This window comes from Thamnophis sirtalis, unplaced genomic scaffold (assembly GCF_051295495.1).
Source record: "Thamnophis sirtalis isolate CommonGarterSnake01/CBP01778 unplaced genomic scaffold, rThaSir2_p1.2 scaffold_7, whole genome shotgun sequence".
Classification (NCBI taxonomy): Eukaryota; Metazoa; Chordata; class Lepidosauria; order Squamata; family Natricidae; genus Thamnophis; species Thamnophis sirtalis.
This window is the reverse complement of record NW_028261387.1, coordinates 78392495-78412551: the sequence shown is the minus strand read 5'-3', so window position 1 is coordinate 78412551 and position 20057 is coordinate 78392495. Positions and strand designations below refer to the sequence as shown.

Sequence of the window (20057 nt, the reverse complement as noted above, 5' to 3'; positions counted from 1 at the left end):
TGATTTGACAATATAGATATAATGCATTCCTTTTCATTTCAACGGCCCAGACGTTCCAGAGTTGTGCTGGAACACACAGAGACACAGACAGACAGACATAGACACACACACACACACACCGAGGGGTGTTAGGAGTGTCTTACCCCCACAGTGTTCTTTTCCAGAGAATAAGTCATCTGTCTACCAAGTTTGGTTGAAATTGCTCAAGGCACTCCAGAGTTATAGAGTTATGCTGGAACAGACACAGACACAGACACAGAGATAGACGATAGATAGATAGATAGATAGATAGATAGATAGATAGATAGATAGATAGATAGATAGATAGATAGATAGATAGATAGATGATAGATAGAATGAATCATAAAATGTTAGCCTCTACCAACTAAGTGGTTTCTTCTGAAATGGAAAATTTAACTAAACATGACTCCATGTTGTGATCATTCACTAACTTCCCAGATCTTCTGACAAGTTCTTCGGATTTAATCTATTTTCTTTGACTAATCCTCCACCATTTCTCTTTCTGCCTCTTTAGGGCTTTGTGCTTGCTGTTACCATCATCCGTGAGGCTGTAGAAGAGATCCGATGTTACATGCGTGACAAGGAAGTCAACTCTCAGATTTACAGCAAGCTCACAGCAAGAGGTCAGGAAATTGGCTCCAGCTTTCTGTCTATTTGCAACTCTATCAAAAGATGATGATAATCAGAACAGCAATTTTGAGAAAGAGGGGTTGAAGGGGAAGATGTCAAATATATGGATGGAGCTTTTAATTGTCGTTTTGGTGACTTGGGCCAAATCAGAACTTTGTATTCTTTCAATAGTGTCCTATTGAAAGAATGCTTTGCTCTAGCAAAACCTTCCTACTAATGTTTATTTTTTACAAGGCAGATTTATAATATATATAAAGTTTGTAACTATTTGAATATCTGGTAAGTTAAAAAAAACATGCTGCCATTTGTACATAATGGTAGGCCATGGTTTAATAGCCTTAAATTTAAGCTACTAAGTTGTTGGAAGCAGAAACTCCTTAAACAAATGTCATTATGGTTTTATTCAGTGTGTGAATCATAAATCATGGTTCATGGCTTACTTTCCTGTACAAATTCATACAACTGGAGTTGAGCAATTTAGTGTGTGTGTGTTTGTGTGTGTGTGTAATCTTTATTGTCGTACTTAAATACAACGACATTGGTTATATATATAAACATAACTATGGCATAGTATGATGTATGAATCCAGTTGTTAACTGGTATCAGATATTCGGATACTAAGTAAAATCTGTAAACAGTAAACAATATTTGAGCTCAAACTACATGTAGTGTAAGCTCTAATATTGTGGCTCATAAGCCAACATGTATGTGCTAGTGCAGGGGTCACCAATCTTTCAGACCCCAGAGACCACTAAATTCATAATTTTAAATCCCGCGGATCACTAATATGATTTTTAAAAAAATAGTATTTAGTGCAATATAAAATATGCAAATAATTTTTCAGCAGACTACCAAAATTTTCTCGTGGACAACTGGTTGGTGACCCACTGTCCTAGTATATAGTAATTAGCCAACAAATCATGCGTGGATATGCTTATTGTGAGACTACTCACTATCTCCTTATCTTTATTTGTTTGGAGGATGCAATGGGGCAGCAGGCATCCATATGTAAAACAATGTAGACAAAGGTAATAAATGGAAAGGGGATAAGAAAATATGCATATGAAAAGGCACTCTTAATTAACACAGGATTTCCTTCTCTTTCTTTGATAAGAACCAGGAAGAGAAAATAACCAGGCACAAATAACCTTTGCTGTGAAAACCTTTCCTCTGAATCTATCCTACATGTAAATTTCATACTGGACATTCAAATTTGCTATTTTTTTTAAATTGCATTTGCTTTCTGGGATACTGAAAAATATTTTTAGGGGGCAGAAAACATAAATTTATATTTATCAGATGCAAGTTTGTTGAACATGTATCTTTTGGCCCAGTTTTGTCCTTAAATGTGCAAATGCTGGGTTTGATTCCTTTTCTAGGTTTTTGGTTTTAAGAGTTTTCTTTTCTTGCTTTCCTCTCTCTACAATTCATGAATACAAAGCATAGTAAACAAGACCAGCTTTTTTTAAAAAAAAGTCCTATGAAATGCAGAGAGACCCCCTACCAAGGGGCCACTGCTTTGATATAGATCATTGGCATTTACCAGCTGTATCAAAAAACAATATTTTCTCAAACCTTTTGTGCTCTGTTTTGCAAGTCATGATGAATACGGTCTCCTAAAAGCCAAATGTTTCTTGGAAGAGTGGGGAGTATTTTAATTCCCATCTACATTTTGTTGATCTTCAAATTTAAATGGTCATTTGTACTGTTCACAGCTGCATAAAGCTACTCTACAGTGTTTTAAAAATGAGGCATTGCTCTTTGCTAATACTTGTTGAGTTTTTAGCATGAAGGATCATATCAGCCTTGGACCATATTTGCCAATATAAAGGTGCCAAATAATTCCCTCTGAACTGAAGCGTGTGGGGGGGAAGGGTTTTCACCAAGAATGTTCAATGTCTTGTGAAGAATTATGCACACTTTTGGAGAATTTTAAAGCAGCTTTTTGTTTTGTCTTTAGGCACAGTGAAGGTGAAAAGTTCGAATATTCAAGTGGGAGACCTTATCATTGTGGAAAAGGTATGACTGGATTTTTAAAAATGGTAATATTTTCCTCAATACTTGTAACATAACAGAGGAATCAGCATTTAGCATGATGATGATCATGATGACAATGTTATCCATTCAGTCATGTTTGACTTTTGCCCATTCTATGGCCCAAATCTCTTCCAAGCGTGTACTACTTCTTTGAGTTATTCTACGTTCTGGTTGGTGTCAGTTTTGATTGTGTAGCAATTAATAGTTAAAGCATATTGAACAACAGGCTTCTTCCATTTCATGGCTCTCAATATGTTAGACGTCAGTAATCAGAATTCCAAGCCAACAAATCTGATGGACACCAAATTGGGAAGGCTGCTTCATAATTGTATGCAAAGTCAAATATATTTCTAGAGCTACCAGACTGGGACTGCAAACATCCAGATGACAAGTACATGACAGCACAGTGCTATATGTACTTCTATCCCTTTACTGGCCTCTAGTAGTTAACTGGATTTTGCCACCCATATCTTATAGTCTTAATTCTTGTTTAGAAGTTCATTAAAATTTCAAGAAGGAAGCTCCATTATTTCATTAGCTTTGGACCAAAGGTTGAAAGCCTGTTTTGGTTTTCAAAATACTTTTGATGCTTTTCCTATTCAGAAATGCTTGTGCTGACATTAATGCAAAAGGAAACTTTCGGAGGATATTACTGAGCACTTTCAAGGCAGAGAAGAATTAAGAGGAGAGAACCTCATTACTACAAAGATGAGTTTGGTGGGAAGCAGGGGTGGGATTCAGCTGGTTCAGACTGGTTCAAGCGGACCGGATGGTAATTTTACATCTGGTTCGCTGAAATGGTAGTTGCAAGGACTGTCTGGCCGGCCCCGCCCATCCATCCTGCCCCACCCAGGAGTCTCCACGCGGCCTGTTTTGGATGCCAGGTAAGGGCAGGGCCTGTGTGGAAGCTCTGGGAGAGCAAAAGTTCCAGAAGTTCTGAAATGGACTGTTTTCGCCCTCCCAGAGGCTTGAGGAAAGCCTTCAGAGCCTGGGCAGGGCAAAAACACACACACACTGCCGTGGTGCAGGAGGCCGAGTAGGCCGGGCCCACCCTGGACACGTCCACCCAGCAACCAGCAGAGAACCAGTTGCTAAAAAAATTTAATCCCACCCCTGGTGGGAAGGCCTTATCCACAAAGAGCATTCTGTTATCATTAGACTTCTTGGCAGGTTGAAGTCTTTCCCTGTGCACATTAATAATAGAGACACGCAGGTTCCATGAGTTTATATGGACAAGAAGAAAGGCAGTCGTCCTGAAACCAGATGTACGAGTAAAAGGAAAACCACCTCCCTGATAAAGACATTTGGGGGCAGCAGGATCATTGCAATGGAAGGAAACTTCCCCAGATTAGCCATTTTCAAAAGGATTTTTCTTTCTTTCCTGGATAACTGCTCAGACACATGTTTTCAAAGCAATAATTCCTGCTTATATTATCAATTTAAGTGGGTACCTTTGGGAGTGCACACATCAGGACAGTGGTCAAGGCCCCATAGCCTCCGAAGTCTCCAAAATGAAGGTCTGTTTTACTTCAGCATGGGCCTAAAACCTTGCTAGTATTCTGCTTCATTTCAGTATTCAGGTTTGGTCTTTAGAAAATCCACCCACCTCTACTTCACTGATCTTAAAAGCTTACTCTTTTTTGGTCTTTGGCAATCATTCAGGGTTTAATGATTTGAATTTGGTATTTTTTACTTTATAAAATGTATAATTACATTTTATAAAAATGTATAACTACCATTTTGATTAAGAGAATAAATGGATATACTATAATGGCAAAAATGTTCTGTTTATTCCCATATTACTTAAATATCAAATAATAGAATAACAGAGTTGGAAGGAACCTTGGAGGTCATCTAGTCCAACCGCCTGCTCCAGCAGGAGAATGTATTTTAATTTCATTTTCCTAAATCGTCTCTTTCTATTGTGGGTGACCTAGAAGAGGCTGTTACTGGAATTTGAAGTTATGAAGTTGCTTATGTAATATAGTTCTATGAATTTAGTTTGGATGGAATTATACAATAATCTCTATATAATACACAATAATCAGCCTGTCTCAATGAGCTTCCTCACTTAATAATTATATCATTCCTGTTAAATGTTTTAATTGTAATATATATATTTAATTGTAAACCCCCACTCCCAAGTCATTGCTTGAGATGGGCAGCTATAGAAATTGAATGAATGAAAAAAATAAATCTTCCTAGTTGTATATTATATTCCCAGACAAAATTATAGACTGAATATTCATTGACTGCCTTTCTTTTCCCAATGAAGAACCAACGGGTCCCTGCTGACATGATTTTCTTGAGGACATCAGAAAAAAACGGTAAACATCTGGAACCCATTGTGAAAATAACCATTAACCTTTTGCCAGTTATAGGGGACATCATAATCATTTTGAACATGTAACCTAAGTAGATACAATTTTAAACTGGGTGAGTCTGACCAACTCAAACATTCATTTTCAATAGCTCAAGCTTCCTTTTTATTTTATAATTGGTGATTTTTTTAAAAAAAACATCGAGTTTGTTTATCTTGCAGGACGTCCTGTTGTGTAAGGTCAAGCAGTGTGAAGGAAAGGGAGATTGATGTGGCATGTTGGCGGTAGCTTGGGCTTCATTGAGCTTCAGATTAACTCCTCTTCTGAAATGTCCCACCATTTGTTCTGGCAGTTGGCAAACTCTAGGCTACCGCCGGCTTTATGTTTATGTAATAAGCAATTCTGAGGCTTCTTCATAATATTTATTTACTTCTACCTAAACTGAACTGTGGGGGAAGAAAAGCACGATTTTAAAACTACTTCGTAAAGTGAAGTCAGTGGAATCCTGCCTGGGTGTGATAATATTTATCAAGGGAGCAGCTGCCAGTAGCACTGTTGACTCAAGTGCAATCATATTATAGTCATGGTGGCCACAGTCAAATTGTTTGCAGGTCACACAGAGACTGTGACCCACATCAAAAGATGGTTTGGAGGCACACATGGAGCTGCTCTCAACACTGAAGTTATAGGGTTATTACTTGGCTTAATGTTAGTGTCCTTCCCCCCCCAAAAAAGAATGATGAATAAAAGTAAATGGTAAAACCTCTGTATTTGCAGCTTATCTCCAGAGATAATTCTGATTTGTGCAAAGTACCAGTATTTTGTATCTGGTACAAACTAAAGCTGAGTGTTTAGGGACTGCTGCACATATGATGTCCTTTTTGACATGAAAGGGATGAGATCTTCAGCACTACCTTACATGAAGTCCAACATGCAAGAATGGGACTGTGTTGAGGAAGGGAGCTCTATTCTATTGCCTACACTAAATTTTTCTCAGCGTGCCATTTGCTTGGGGGGGGGGGTGTAAAGGGAAGTCCCTCTGATCAACCCCACAATTAATTATAGGTAAAACACATCTCAGATCACTGAGTTAAGATTCTTCCCCTACTGCACCATGTAGGCTAAACTTTTCTATAAAGAATTTGCTTTAAATAATGAGGTATCATATTTCCTACGTATAGCATGAGGGAAAAATCACATGAACTCAGATGAATATTTCCATAGGCTCCTGCTTTCTCCGAACGGATCAGCTGGATGGTGAAACAGATTGGAAACTGCGTCTCCCTGTCAGCTGTACTCAGAGGTTACCTACTGCTTCTGTACGTAACACAAGTCTTGTTTTAATTATATAACCTAACGTGCCATTAAAAAATATATCCCATATTTCTTATTCCCATACGTATGAAAAACGTATTTGTTTTTCAAACCAATTTGTAGTCTACATGGTGGTTTAAATCTTAGTGGTTTATTTGGGCATATCTTGGCCTCTGGTTCCTATAGGAGAGATGACTAATTCTGCTGACTGTCAGGGGTTCAATCCTGACCAGCTGAAGGTTGACTCAACTTTCCATCCTTCCAAGGTCGGTAAAATGAGGACCCAGATTATTAAGGGCAATATGCTAACTCTGTAAACTGCTAAGAGAGGGCTGTGAAGAACTGGGAAGCAGTATATAAGTCTAAGTGCTATTGCTATTATAATGAATTTTGCCCCTTTTCTATCATACTCTCCTTTTCCTTTGTAGGACCTTCTTCAGATCAGATCATATGTTTATGCAGAGGAGCCAAATATTGACATCCATAACTTCGTTGGGACATTCACAAGAGTAAGCATTGACTTTGTTGTTAAATAAAAGAAAAAGAAAAAACTTTCTTAGGACACTTCAGGACAGCGCTGGGCTTAAAGGCTTATAAAACAATATTTGGAGATGTTCTGCATGTTCCATATATATTTTAGACTGAGATAACACATTCAGTAAAGATCTCTGTTTGGGACACGTGTTGGATGAATGATCTTTTCATAAGGAGGGATTTTGTTTTTTGAAAATGATATATAACAGAGAGAAGATTTATCATATAACCTCCCAGCTTTGTCCCAATCAACAATTGCATCTTAAAGCTTAGAGCTTTGGGGAAAATGTTCAAGTTGGTAGCTAATGACTTCTTCATAAAACTCCAAGTTGCCTTGCAGAGTGCAATTTTTATATCTGGGGAGTACACAGCTTTCAAGATAAAAAATATACCATTCTATGGGTAATTTTAATTAATCTAAACAAACATGTTTGGAGATGAACAGCATAAAATGTTGTTTGTTCTTGTACTACAGTCTTGTAAGAGAAAATAATAGAAGTGGCACTGAATTTTTTTAACAACACATCATTAAATATAATTGTCCAATTTTCTAATCAACATAAAGCATGAGAAATGGTTTAGATACTAAATCATTGCTTGCCTTAACTATGTTTATTAATAAGCAATAATGGTTAGTACATCTGTAGCATTAGACAACTATGGTAAACTCTATCATCCTGGTAAATCAAAAGCTTGGTTTGTTATTTTAATATTATCTGGAAACCCAACCATAGTAACTTAATCCACTATTTAGAACAATCCATGGTTTACAGAAGGATCTTTAAAAGGGAGACATACAGCTGCTCCATACAAGAAGGTTGTTCAATGAAAAAAATGATTTGGTATTTAAAGTGCCCAGGTAGATCACTAGTTTTTAATCAAGGCAGTAAGATTATGTTTCATACTGATAATTATTTTAATATCTTGAGTTTCCCTAAACACATCTGTGCATTCATTTCAATTGGCAAAAGGGACATGTAATTTGGGAGGGAGGGAGGGAGGGAGGGAGAGAAAAGCTGGAAGGAAGAGGACAGATGACAGTGAATAGTTTTCCCTGAATCTTAAAAGGGTTCTCCCTTAATATAATGTGTGAATTCAACCATGGAGTTAAGACGGTTGGTTTATGCAGTGAAAACCTACCTTTTATAACAGGAAAAGACTATCTTCAGGTTCAAGCTAACATCATTGTTTTCCTTTGTTGCATGATTTGCTTAAAAAGAAATGCTCAGAAACAGCTACAGACAACCAACCACATAGCATTTCCTGAACCTTTCAGATTTGAATGATAATCTATTTATGTAACCAGCAGGCTGTTGAATGTACATTACCATAATCTGTCAAGGTGTTGTGTTATCGGGAGCTGCAGTTCAACTGTTGCTTCTTGTACCCTGGATCCCTGAATGTCTTGACACATATCACACTCCAGCATTGGCTTCACACCTGGTGTGACAGGCAAAGACCCTTGCAGATTTTCAGCATCTGAGGATTGAAGCAACAGTGCTGAGAAATTTAAACGTCTCTGATCATTTATGAGATTGTAGAAATGGTGTGTGAACCTTTTTTTAAAAAAAATATATGCACAAGGCGCTTATTATTTGTGGTTTTTTTTCCTTGACTCTTTCAGGAAGACAGTGATCCCCCTGTGAATGAGAGCTTGAGTATTGAAAATACCCTCTGGGCTAGCACAGTAATTGCTTCAGGTAAGGCCTGATGTGTGAATTTCCCAGGGAGTATGTTAGCAATTTTTTTAAAAAAAAATCTCTTTGTAATTGAAAATAATCATCTCTTGTCAATGGAAATTAGGGGTTGGGATGAAGTTTTCCACTTGTGCTAACACTACCAAGGGTTTGAGTTGACATCTAATTACCCCTTTGGACATTTATAGATGAGAAGACCTTTGGAATTCCAATAAATAACCTTTGGAGAAAGCATCCACTGCTAGAATAGCACTTAATTGCTCCCTATATTGACATTTTAAATCAGTTACAGAAAGGGTGTCAGGGAAACTTTTAAAGGGAAGCTGGGATAAAAGATCCACAAATAAATGGGGTTCCCTATTGGTGACTCCAAAGAAGGACATCTGATAAAAGCAAGAGCAGATGTATCAGGCTATAGTTGGGAGAAATCAAAGGCTTTTCCCTGAAGCGTATTTCAAGAAACAATTCAACTGTCATTCCTCTGAGATGGCTAAATATACTCACCTCTTTCTCTATAAGCTTTCCATCTTGTTGAGCTTTTAAGGCATGGATGTGCTGCTTTCAGGGAGGGAAATTCATGGCACTTAGCTGATTGAGAGGCAGGTCAAAGACAGAACTCTCAAAAGAGATGCGACCAAAACAATGAGTTGGGTAGTGCCAGGATCGTTTCTGTGATTTGTTTGTTCTGTGATTTAATCAGACAACTTTTGTGCCATGTGTTGCCTGCATTCTTTGCTGAAGCTTCCCTGAAACCTGGCACTCTCTGATGTGTTGTCCTTGCAGCTGGCAAAATTCTCAGCCAGCCTAACAATTGGCTATGATTCCTGAGAGCTGCTGTTTCAACAGCTCTGGAGACAACAGTTTGAGGGATGCTAACTTCTATATGATTTTTGGATTTGATTATTATAGTGTATGCATGGAGTTTAAAAAAACATAATTTACTGGAGTAAAAAAATTCTCCCAAAAGATTTATGCCACTTATAAGATGCCACTGAATGTTTAATATAAAAGAAATTAACCATAGTTTATAGTATTGGGATTAATCATCATACCTCTCCTTAGTTATCTTTTAAATTAAAATTATATCTTGTATAGTTTTGGTCTTAGCTGTGCATTTTTTATTTTGACACTAACACTTTTTGTGTTCTTGCCTCTAAGCATCATTATTTACACACACCTCCAAAAAAAATTGCTCTGCTGATTTTAACAACAAAATGTATGTTTTATTGTTTCATGTTTGAGCTCCAAATTATTGTACCTATGCATGTAAATAGTATTGGTTAAGACCTGTTTATAAATTAATTAAAATTTATGAATAAATTGATTACCAGTGCAAATTATCATCCTAGGTTCCTTGGTGGCACTTTTGTGTCACTTTTTGTGGAGCCCAAATATATCTAGACCATCTTTCTCCAATCTAGCATCCTTAAGATATTTTAAATTGCACTTTCCATCAGTCCCAGACATCTTAATCAACATTGGCTTGAGAGATTGGTATTGTAATCCATCATACCTGGAAGGTTTCAAACTGAAGGATATTAGCACACACCTACCATACATTACAGTCTAGAATAATGTTTTATTCTTTGGCACTGTCGTATTCTTGCCCAAAAGATTACTCAACATTATTGGATTCTATGAATCAGATATCTTGCAAAAGAAAAGAAAAACACAGCTTAAGTATTAATGATATACTGTGTACCCCACTAACGTTTTCATGGAATGTATGAACTGGTTAAATGATTCAACTACAGTACTTGTTCAAGGTACACAATTGCACTGAATCACCCCTGATAAGTCAGCATCACTTGAAACCTTCAGTGAGAAAAAGGCCAGCTCTTTCCCTGGAAGGCTGTCCTAGTGCACTATATATATGTGTGTGAACAATAATCATGGAATAACTTATATGAACAGCGTGTAGGACTGGTGTTTTTGCTTCAATCCTTTAGGAACAGTTGTGGGAGTTGTTCTCTATACAGGTCAAGAGTTGCGCAGTGTCATGAATACCTCAAATCCACGCAGTAAGGTAAGAGAAATAATTTCCTAATTATTTATTCATTAAATCTATAAGACCCCATTACTTGCGCAAAGGTGACTCTGAGCTGCTTAGAACATAAACTCGTTGTCAGTGTTCTGGGTAATGCATCCATCAAAAGTAGAACTCCGAGGCAGGTAGTTTCCTCAAAGAACAGTTTTATTGGATAGATCATATCGGCATAGCTGGTAAAAACTGACTCTGAAACTTCCCGCGGTTTTCACCTAATTAAAAGTAAAAGTTCCACCCTTCCCCCCCAGGTCATCAGTTACATTGTCTAATGGAGGTGTTGATCGGTTGCTTGGTTATTCCACTCCTCCTCCTCTCAGCCAACTGTTGAAATGACCTTGGTTCCCACAGGAAAGCTTTTTGTTTTGATGGCCAAGCCAGGCTATCTACTTTATGCCTTGTGGCAACCATGAAGCAGCAAAAGATGGCTTCAGCCAGGTTCACTTCAGGGTTGACACTCATCTCTTTTACTTAATCTATAAAGCTAGGTTTGCCAGTAAATATGCAAACTTGTATAGTCCATTTTAGATGCCTGATCCTATCTGTCATACATCTCACATGTGTCACTCAGGTGTGCATGTAAAACATGTTAGATGAAAAATGTAACGTATGAGGTCTCAGACAGTGGCTTCATGTTAACTGGTTCCCACAGGAGAATTACAGAAACCAGATCCTTAGTCATCCATATCAATATCACCTGTGAGTCTGCACACAGAAAACAGTGTCATGGAGAAGGGGTTAGCTTAGTTCGTATTTATTACAATCAGAGGACAGCTTATTGAAGAGGAAAAAATCTGAGTACAGCACAGTGTTACAAATATAACCAGCACTGTTGATGCTACCTAGTTATGGTAATGAAACATCTGCAAGAAAACAAGCCAGCTCAGAAAGTACCAAGGACCCCTCATCACAAATATAAATATACAGAGTCCTGATATACAGAGGTAAAAATATGAGTAAAGGTAAAGGCTTTCCTTGCACATATGTTCTAGTCATTCCTGACTCTAGGGGGAGGTGCTCATCTCTGTTTCAAAGCCGAAGAGCCCGTGCTGTCCGAAGACGTCTTCGTGGTCATGTGGCCGGCATGACTAAATGCCAAAGGCATACGGAACACTGTTACCTTCCCACCAAAGGTGGCCCCTATTTTTCTACTTGCATATTTTACGTGCTTTTGAACTGCAAGGTTGGCAGAAGCTGGGACAAGTAACGGGAGCTCACTCTGTTATGCGGCGCTAGGGATTCGAACCGACGAACTGCCAACCTTTCTGATCGACAAGCTCAGCGTCTTAGCCACTGAGCCACCAATGAGCCAACAATGCACAACAAAAATAAAAAGGGAACCCTGAATAATCATCAAGACAATAATACTAACTTATAGGCTCACCTGATCTTCTGATCCCCATACCTGGAAGAATATTGATAATCTGAATCAATCTTGCCTTGTATGATGCCCTCTGAGTAGAATTGGAGCATGTAAGATTTAAAGTAACCTTAGAGCACAGGTGTCAAACTCGATCATGTCACAGGCCGGATTGTGACATATTGCGACATTTTTTGCCTTTGGGGAGCCAGGGTGGGCGTGGCCTGCACATAATGTATCCAGCCTGCGGGCTGCCTTAGAGGTTCAATCCCTGGCCAACGCAAGATCCTCTCCTACTTTTTATTGTAAATCAACTGCTGATGTCCTATTTGCAAAATCTGAACCATACAGAAGACATAAGACTAGGGAAAGATGTGCTATATCTTTTTTTAAAAAAAATCTGAAGTAGTGTGTGAGACCACATTTTAGTTTGATACCTGCTCCATTTGCAATAGCCATTAATGCAAACAATCCTTTTCTCTTTTCAAGATTGGTCTCTTTGACTTGGAAGTTAACTGTCTGACCAAGATACTCTTTACGGCCTTGGTGGTGGTCTCCCTTGTCATGGTCTCCCTCCAACACTTTGCTGGTCGCTGGTACCTTCAGATCATCAGATTTCTTCTTCTGTTCTCAAATATCATCCCTATCAGGTATAAATGTATTTGTTGTACTCCTTTAAAACAGAGATGTGTTTTTGAGGTTCTTCTTCATTTGAGCCTTAGTCAGACTTCCATAAATGATTTACTCCATATCCTTAACATAAGCCTAATTGCTTTTTATGTAGCCACTCTCATTTATTTCAAGTGAAAAGTGCTTTCTTGAAGGCTAAAGCAAGCATGCTAGAAGTTCTTTCATGGTGTAATTATTGATAGGTTTTACAGTTTCAGGCCGTGGTGAATTCTACATGAATGGACTGGCTGAGCCTTAGGATTATGCAATTATTTAGGGACATTTGGGTAGGACAGTGATTGCGAACCTTTTCGGCACTGAATGTCCAAACTGGAACATGCGCGCGCATGCATGCACCAGAGCACATGCCCATGCCAGAAACCAGAAGAGCAGCTGGCAAAGATGCACGTGCCCACAGACAGGGCTCTGCATACCACCTCTGTGCCATAGGTTTGCAATCACGGGGGTAGGAAGTATCAGTCTTTCATTCCACATTAGGAACAAATCAAATCCTGTGCTTTAAATAAATCACAGTTCCCAAATCTGTGGGTAACAACATTCCTATGCTTACAGAGAGAAGGGAGCAGCATTGCGAGAACTGATTCATTTATGTATATAATTCATCTGTATATAAATTATAGTTTGTAGCCTGAAAAATGCCTGCAGAGCTGTAAATATTTAGAGCAGTGCTGAGGGACTTGGGACCCTCTGTTAATCAGCTAACACTCCCACCAGTCTCATTGTTGCCTGGGCTGACTGGCTTGGTTGAATGATGGAGTTCATTAGCGTTTGGCATACTTTGATTTCCCACCTCCAGTTTGGGAAATCATCAGAAGTATTCCTTATTTTTAAGAAATTCATTTAGAATTTTTTGGCTTAACGTAGGAGCATTTTAAATATAGGAAGTAGAAATATTATACATAGAAAACAAGTAATCACTCTCTAGGTGGAAAACTAAAATTCCTCCCGATGCTGAACTGCTGTACTTTAAAGAAAGGCTGAATCCATTTCTTCATTCTAAGCCAATAATATGTAAAGTCATCATCTTGACACCAGATTACAAAAAAATGTCATGATGCAAAGTCTATCTTTTTGTGCTGTGTCACAACGTGCAGAAGAGTCTGCATAGTGATATCAATAGATGTTACTGAGTCACCCTTGTTCCCTACAGTGAATACCAATGATAATGTAGTTTACTTTGAGCTTAGTACAATGGTGAACCAGATTACTATAGCTTATCCAACAAACCTTAGTTAAAACCCACTAGGTGTTATGTTTGAAAACAGCTAGAGATTCAGGTCATGAATTTCCCATGTATCGCATAGCTTAACTATGAGTTTTGAACTGGATATACTCCCTATTATATTGTTTGCTAACAATGGCCAGAGTTCAAATGACTGCTTCAGACCACATCTTACATTGAAGTGATTTTTATTTGATAATAGCTGATAGCCCAGCATTGTCCAGGTAATTATTTATAGGGGGGAAATGTCCAGACCAAATGTAATTTTTAATGTTGGATTTTCCCCCTTTACCAGAGGGAGCACCCTTGTGGAGTACTGTGGAGTCATCACCATGGCAACTCCACTGCGCTGTACAGTAGAAGCCATTTTACAGTTGTACAGTAGAATTCATTTGAAGTCACAACAGGCTGTATCATAACAGAATAAACATCCCAAGGGGTGTTAGGGGTGTCTTACCCCCCATAGTATTTGTTTTCAGAGAGTAAGTCCTATGTGTACCAAGTTTGGTTGAAATTGCTCAAGGCTTTCCAGAATTATACTGGAACATACACACACAAACACAGCCATTTATATAGATAGATGATCCTAAGTACTGGGTTACAAATCTCATCTGGGACAACAGTGTTATGTGGCTTCAGAAACGAGATAATGTGTTTCTATAAATCCTGTGTAAGAAAGCAGTATCTGGTTCAGATCCTTATCTAATTTTTATCCTGGTGTTCTCCATTGATAGTTGCAATCCCACATATCTAGATGGAACCAAATTGGGGTAAATTGCAAGGAACCAAATCTCTTCATATATTCTTCATACCAATTTTTAAGGCATGTTTTGAGTAAACTCCTAATAACAACCTATTGTTGCTTCTTCCTCATCTTCTCTTACTTTTATATAGTTTACGGGTGAATCTTGACATGGGAAAAATTGTCTACAGCTGGATGATCCGGAGGGATTCTAAAATTCCTGGCACAGTAGTTCGATCTAGCACAATCCCAGAGCAACTAGGCAGAATATCCTATTTGCTTACTGATAAGACAGGTATTTTCATATATATAATTTTTTTGCAGGACACAAAATCAAGGGTCTGCTGCAATTATTTTGTTGTGTTGCAAAAGATCTTAGTGCATTTTCTGAATGTACGAAATGGATATGAGAAACATGACAACTTGATAATACTTTCAGTTTTGAATGGTATGCTGGGCATTGCGCTTTAAATAGCAGTGACTGGATGAAGCAGAAAAATTAAATTAAATTCTTAGTTATACTTAATTAATATTTTTAAAATGCCTAATACTTAATCGTATTTAATAATTTTCTGATTTATTTTAACTTTAAAGATTACAATCTTGGAGAGATTGCAATGCATGGTCTTTAGGCTAAGGCAGCTCTGGTGTTAAGAGACTTAGAAATGTTTCTTGGTGTTTAATTTGCTCTTTCTGTGCCATAACATGGAATTTTCATATTCTAGGGACTCTAACACAGAATGAGATGGTTTTCAAACGTGTCCATCTTGGAACAATGGCTTATGGGTTTGACTCCATAGATGAAGTTCAAAGCCATATCTTTAGCATATATACACAGGTAAGCAAAATTATGAGACTATGTCAGAGTTAAGGAACGATAGAATTAAAATATGTTGCTGAATCATAATTCCAAAATCAGGAAATTATGTTTTTATATTGTTTCTGCATGAAAGATGAAAAATCAACTAAGCCTAAGGTTCAGCAACCTCTGGAGGGCCATAAATCTCCCACTCCTGACATATACTAAGATACATCCTGAAAAATCAAACTTTTTGTTAAACACAGCATCCAGTACTACATGGCACACTGTTTGAAACAGACTACCATTTCTTTCATTTGTAAAGCCCATCCCTGGTTTTCTCTCCATGCTACTTTTTCCAGTTTTCATTTCCATAGAAAATCTATTGAGAAGGAAAAATATTGGAATGATTGCAGAATGTCTTATAACAGTTCCCTCCCTCCCTCCCTCCCTCCCTCCCTTCCTTCCTTCCTTCCTTTTTTTATGCCTTCAAATCAGTTTTAACTCCAGCCAACTGCCTGGTCAAGCTCCTTCAGTTTTCTTGGCAGAATGTTTAGGCAGTGGTTTTCAAACAAACAAACAAGCAAACTTCTTCCAAGGACTGAAAGAGAAGAACTGGCCCGGGGTGGGACTAGAACTCACAGTCACTTGGTTTCTAGCCTGGTGCCTTAAGCACTAGACCCGTGATGACAGAGCGCAGGTGGCACACACAGCCCTCTCTGCGGGCATGTGAACCGTTGTTCCAGCTCAACTCCACCATGCATGTGCATGTGCCTCCTGCTGGCCACCTGATTTTCAGGTCTCTGCCCTGCATGCGTGGGAGGTAGGAATGAGCATGGGAGGGCGCCCCTTCCCCATGGCCCATTTTTGGTCCCAGGCAAGCTTGCACTCAATCCCGACAAGACCGAATGGCTATTGATGTTCCCTCCCAAAGATTGGCTAATCATTCCATCTCTCAGTCTGGGGGGTGAATTTATATGCCCCTCAGAGAGGGTTCGCAATTTGGGAGTCCTGGATCCACAGCTGACTTTAGATCACCAGTTATCAGCTGTGACCAGGGGGTTCTTTGCCCAGGTTCGCCTGGTGCACCAATTGCGACCCTATCTGGACCGGGAGGCATTTCAGATAGTCACTCACGCCCTTGTGACCTCAAGACTGGACTACTGTAATGCGCTCTACATGGGGCTGCCCTTGAAAAGTGTTCGAAGACTTCAGCTAATCCAGAATGCAGCCGCACGAGTGATTGTGGGTTCACCTAGGTACACCCATGTTACACCTATCCTCCGTGAGCTGCACTGGCTGCCCATTGGTCTCCGGACTCGCTTCAAGGTGCTAGTTGTTACTTATAAAGCCCTACATGGCATCGGACCCGGGTACGTGAGAGACCGCCTCCTGCCAATTACCTCCCAAAGACCAATTCGATCGCACAGGCTTGGCCTTCTCCGGCCAGCCAATGCCGGCTGGCGACCCCCCGGGGGAGAGCCTTCTCTGTTGCTGCTCCGGCCCTCTGGAACGAGCTCCCTGTGGAGATCCGGACCCTTACTACCCTCCTGGCCTTCCGTAAAGCTACTAAGTCCTGGCTGATCCGGCAGGCTGGGGGCTGTTAAAGCACCCAGCCCCGTCTTAATTGTGACTGTTGTGGATTTTAAAATTGTTTGTATTGTCTTATTTATTCCATCCCCTGTTTATTGTGAGCCATTCGGAATCCTTCGGGAGTGGGCGGCATACAAAACCAATAAACCAACCAAACCAACCAGGGAGGCCTACTAGGCCCAAAATGGGGTCTGGTGGGTATGGTGTGCCCCCTCATGGCCTGTTTTTCATCTCAGGAGGCTGCAGGGAGGCGTACTAGGCCCAAAACGGGATGCGAGTGGGTGCGATGCACTACCCCCTGACTGTTTTTGGTCCCAGAAGGCTGCAAGAAGACCTACTAGGTCCAAAACGGGGTGTGGGATGGGTTGCATAAGCATGCACAGGGAGGCAGGGCGCACGGAAGGAGGTGTCACACACGCATTGCATTATAGGTGTGGGTGGGCATGCTTTTGGCACACAACAACAAAAAGGTGAGCCATCACTGCACTGGACAAACTGACTCTTTAATAGTTAGACACATTTTCTCCATGCTGCATGTATTCTTGTAACAACATTTTAATACTAGAGAAATAATGGAATTAACCCAGACCTTTAGCTGAATGTCTAAAAAAATAATGTTATTCCTTTGCTTCTCCAATGAAGACAGAAATAAGTGATTTATCTTTTCTGGCTAGAGACATTTTAGGTCCTATTTTTTAAATAGATGTAGAAGAGGGGGAAGCAAATAACACTTAACACTAGCTTTGTTTTTATGCATCTTCTTTCCACAAATCAGAGTAATAGGAGAGATACAATTGGGGACAGGAAAAACTTGTGTTTTTTTTAAGTGGAGATTTTAAAGCTTTTCACATTCTGTAAGAAATTTGCTTCAAAGGTGGAACAGGATCACATCTTATAGTCTTGCCCTCCTTCCCCCCAGCCCCCGCCTCCAGCCCAGAACCTGCCTTTAGCACAACCCAGAGGTTGACGCATCTGCAGCAATACCACAAAACATATTTGGAAACCGCAAACTTAAACGAACAAAAATAGGTGTCCAACAGTTTACAAAACTGGTTGATCTTATGAGATTTCAGCCTTTGGGAGGTGCCCATACAATCTCCTGAAAAAGGTTACTGACCTCAGCATAATCCGACAATGACCTTGTATGGGTAAATGATATTAATCCGGGTTCTGTATACACAATCAGGGACCCTTAAATAGGTTCCCTCCTAGATAATTTCTCCCCATCACAAGTTAACTGGAAGCCGGAAAAGTGGATCTGCAGATCACTGTTCTATTTCCTGGCTCCAACCTGTAGCCAAGACCAACTTTAATTAATATAGTTTCATTTAATAAGATGAAAGAAGCAGCTAACAGTGGTAAGGGATTTCTCAGTGAGTGCAAGCTTAAACGTAATTGAAAGGTTAGAGTCTCTGGTAATTGGAAGCATTTGCTGGCCATGATTCATTTAAACTGTAGTTCTGATTCATTGCTCTAATTATTGGTACCATGCTATGCCCTTTGACCTGGAAGTGAAACTTTTGTCCTCTTGACACAAGAGGTTAACAGAACAGGAAACTCAATGGTTATATATTCCCCTGTGACCAGCATAATTTAGTAATCGTGAAATTACTTGGAAGGTTTGGTGCAGACTCTGAGAACAGAAATAAAAATTAAAACGTTCAACCCTCATATATGCCCATTTATGTTTTCTTTTCTTTTCTGTGTTTATAACATCCTATCTTATGCATTAAACATCTTTTGCTAACCTCTCCCCCACTGTAAATTTATATTTTTATGGAGCTTAATGCTACCAATGAAAAGTGATCTCTCTTGATCAGTGAAGAACATTTCTGGACGACAAAACTTGTCCTTTTGTTGTTGTTAGTCTAAACTGAGGCATGCAATGGTTAGATCAGGAACTACACATAGATGTTGGCTTGTTCTTCGAACTTGTTTAGTTTCTGAACATTTTCTCACCAGGCTAGGTAACATCATCAGTGGAACTTCAGTTAAAGTGTCTTGTTTCAGAAGTGTCTTCTGCTTTTATAGGTCTTATCTGATCAGTTGGTCATGTGACTGACTGGTCATACTGAGTGAGAGTCAGTTGTCTGGTGTGGCCAAGACACATAGATCTCTTGGCAATGTACATTGATTAGCATCCGACACTCACTTCTGTAAAATTAGGTAAAGGTTCCCCTCGCACATATTTTCCCGACTCTAAGGGGCGATGCTCATCTCTGTTTCAAAGCCAAAGAGCCAGCGCTGTCCAAAGACGTCTCCGTGGTCATGTGGCCAGCATGACTAAACGCCGAAGGTGCACAGAACACTGTTACTTTTCCACCAATGTAAAATTAGCAACAAGGAAAAGCTTTTTCCCTCCCCTCTAAATTTTGATTGCTGAAATTCATAGGACATGATAATGTCCTTAGGGCAGGGAGGAGGGGTTTTGCCGGTTCTCCCCGGATCCGGCGAACCAGTAGTGGCAGCGGGAGGCTCTGCCCACCCCACCCCCCAGATTCTTCTGCGCATGTGCACGAGCAAACCGGTAGTGAAATAAATTGAAACCCACCACTGCCTTAGGGGTACTTGATTGATCTAGAGAATTATAGGATCATAGGTTTAAAATAACCTTGAGATGGGAGAACAGTTGATGACAATAATAACATGGCTTATTATCCCCCACAACTGTAACAGTAATTGCAGTAATTACAATCTGCTATCACTGGGGTGGGGGGTGATTTTGCTATATTGTACTATATTTATTTATTTGATTCTTTTTGTTAGTTTTTATTGCTCTAAATGTGGTCTTTTATTCTGTAAGCTGCCTTGAGTCGCTATAAGCGAATAAGCAGCAATATAAATTCAATAAATAAAATAATAAATAAATAAATTAACAGTAACAGGTAATTCTACAAGGAGTTATTTGAGAGAAATGTTCCTAAGATTATTTTACTGCAGCGCTATAACATTGCCAAATCTTTTACTGCCTTCATTGCAATATTATCCAACAGAGTGGGCCTTTGGTATTGGAGGGGACAATTTTATCTCAGCAGAAATTCTCCATATAATAA

General features: G+C 39.3%; 1 protein-coding gene across 1 annotated transcript in view; it reads left to right on the top strand.

The window, feature by feature from the left end:
- ATP9A (ATPase phospholipid transporting 9A) overlaps positions 1-20057 on the top strand; it is a 111126-nt gene that overhangs the window by 40722 nt on the left and 50347 nt on the right. Inside the window, exons 4-13 of the mRNA XM_087720468.1 lie at positions 536-644; positions 2612-2670; positions 4964-5015; positions 6234-6328; positions 6752-6832; positions 8482-8557; positions 10504-10580; positions 12448-12608; positions 14765-14907; positions 15338-15450. Coding sequence (XP_087576594.1) covers positions 536-644; positions 2612-2670; positions 4964-5015; positions 6234-6328; positions 6752-6832; positions 8482-8557; positions 10504-10580; positions 12448-12608; positions 14765-14907; positions 15338-15450 — 966 coding nt within the window. The remainder of the gene's footprint in view (positions 1-535; positions 645-2611; positions 2671-4963; positions 5016-6233; positions 6329-6751; positions 6833-8481; positions 8558-10503; positions 10581-12447; positions 12609-14764; positions 14908-15337; positions 15451-20057) is intronic.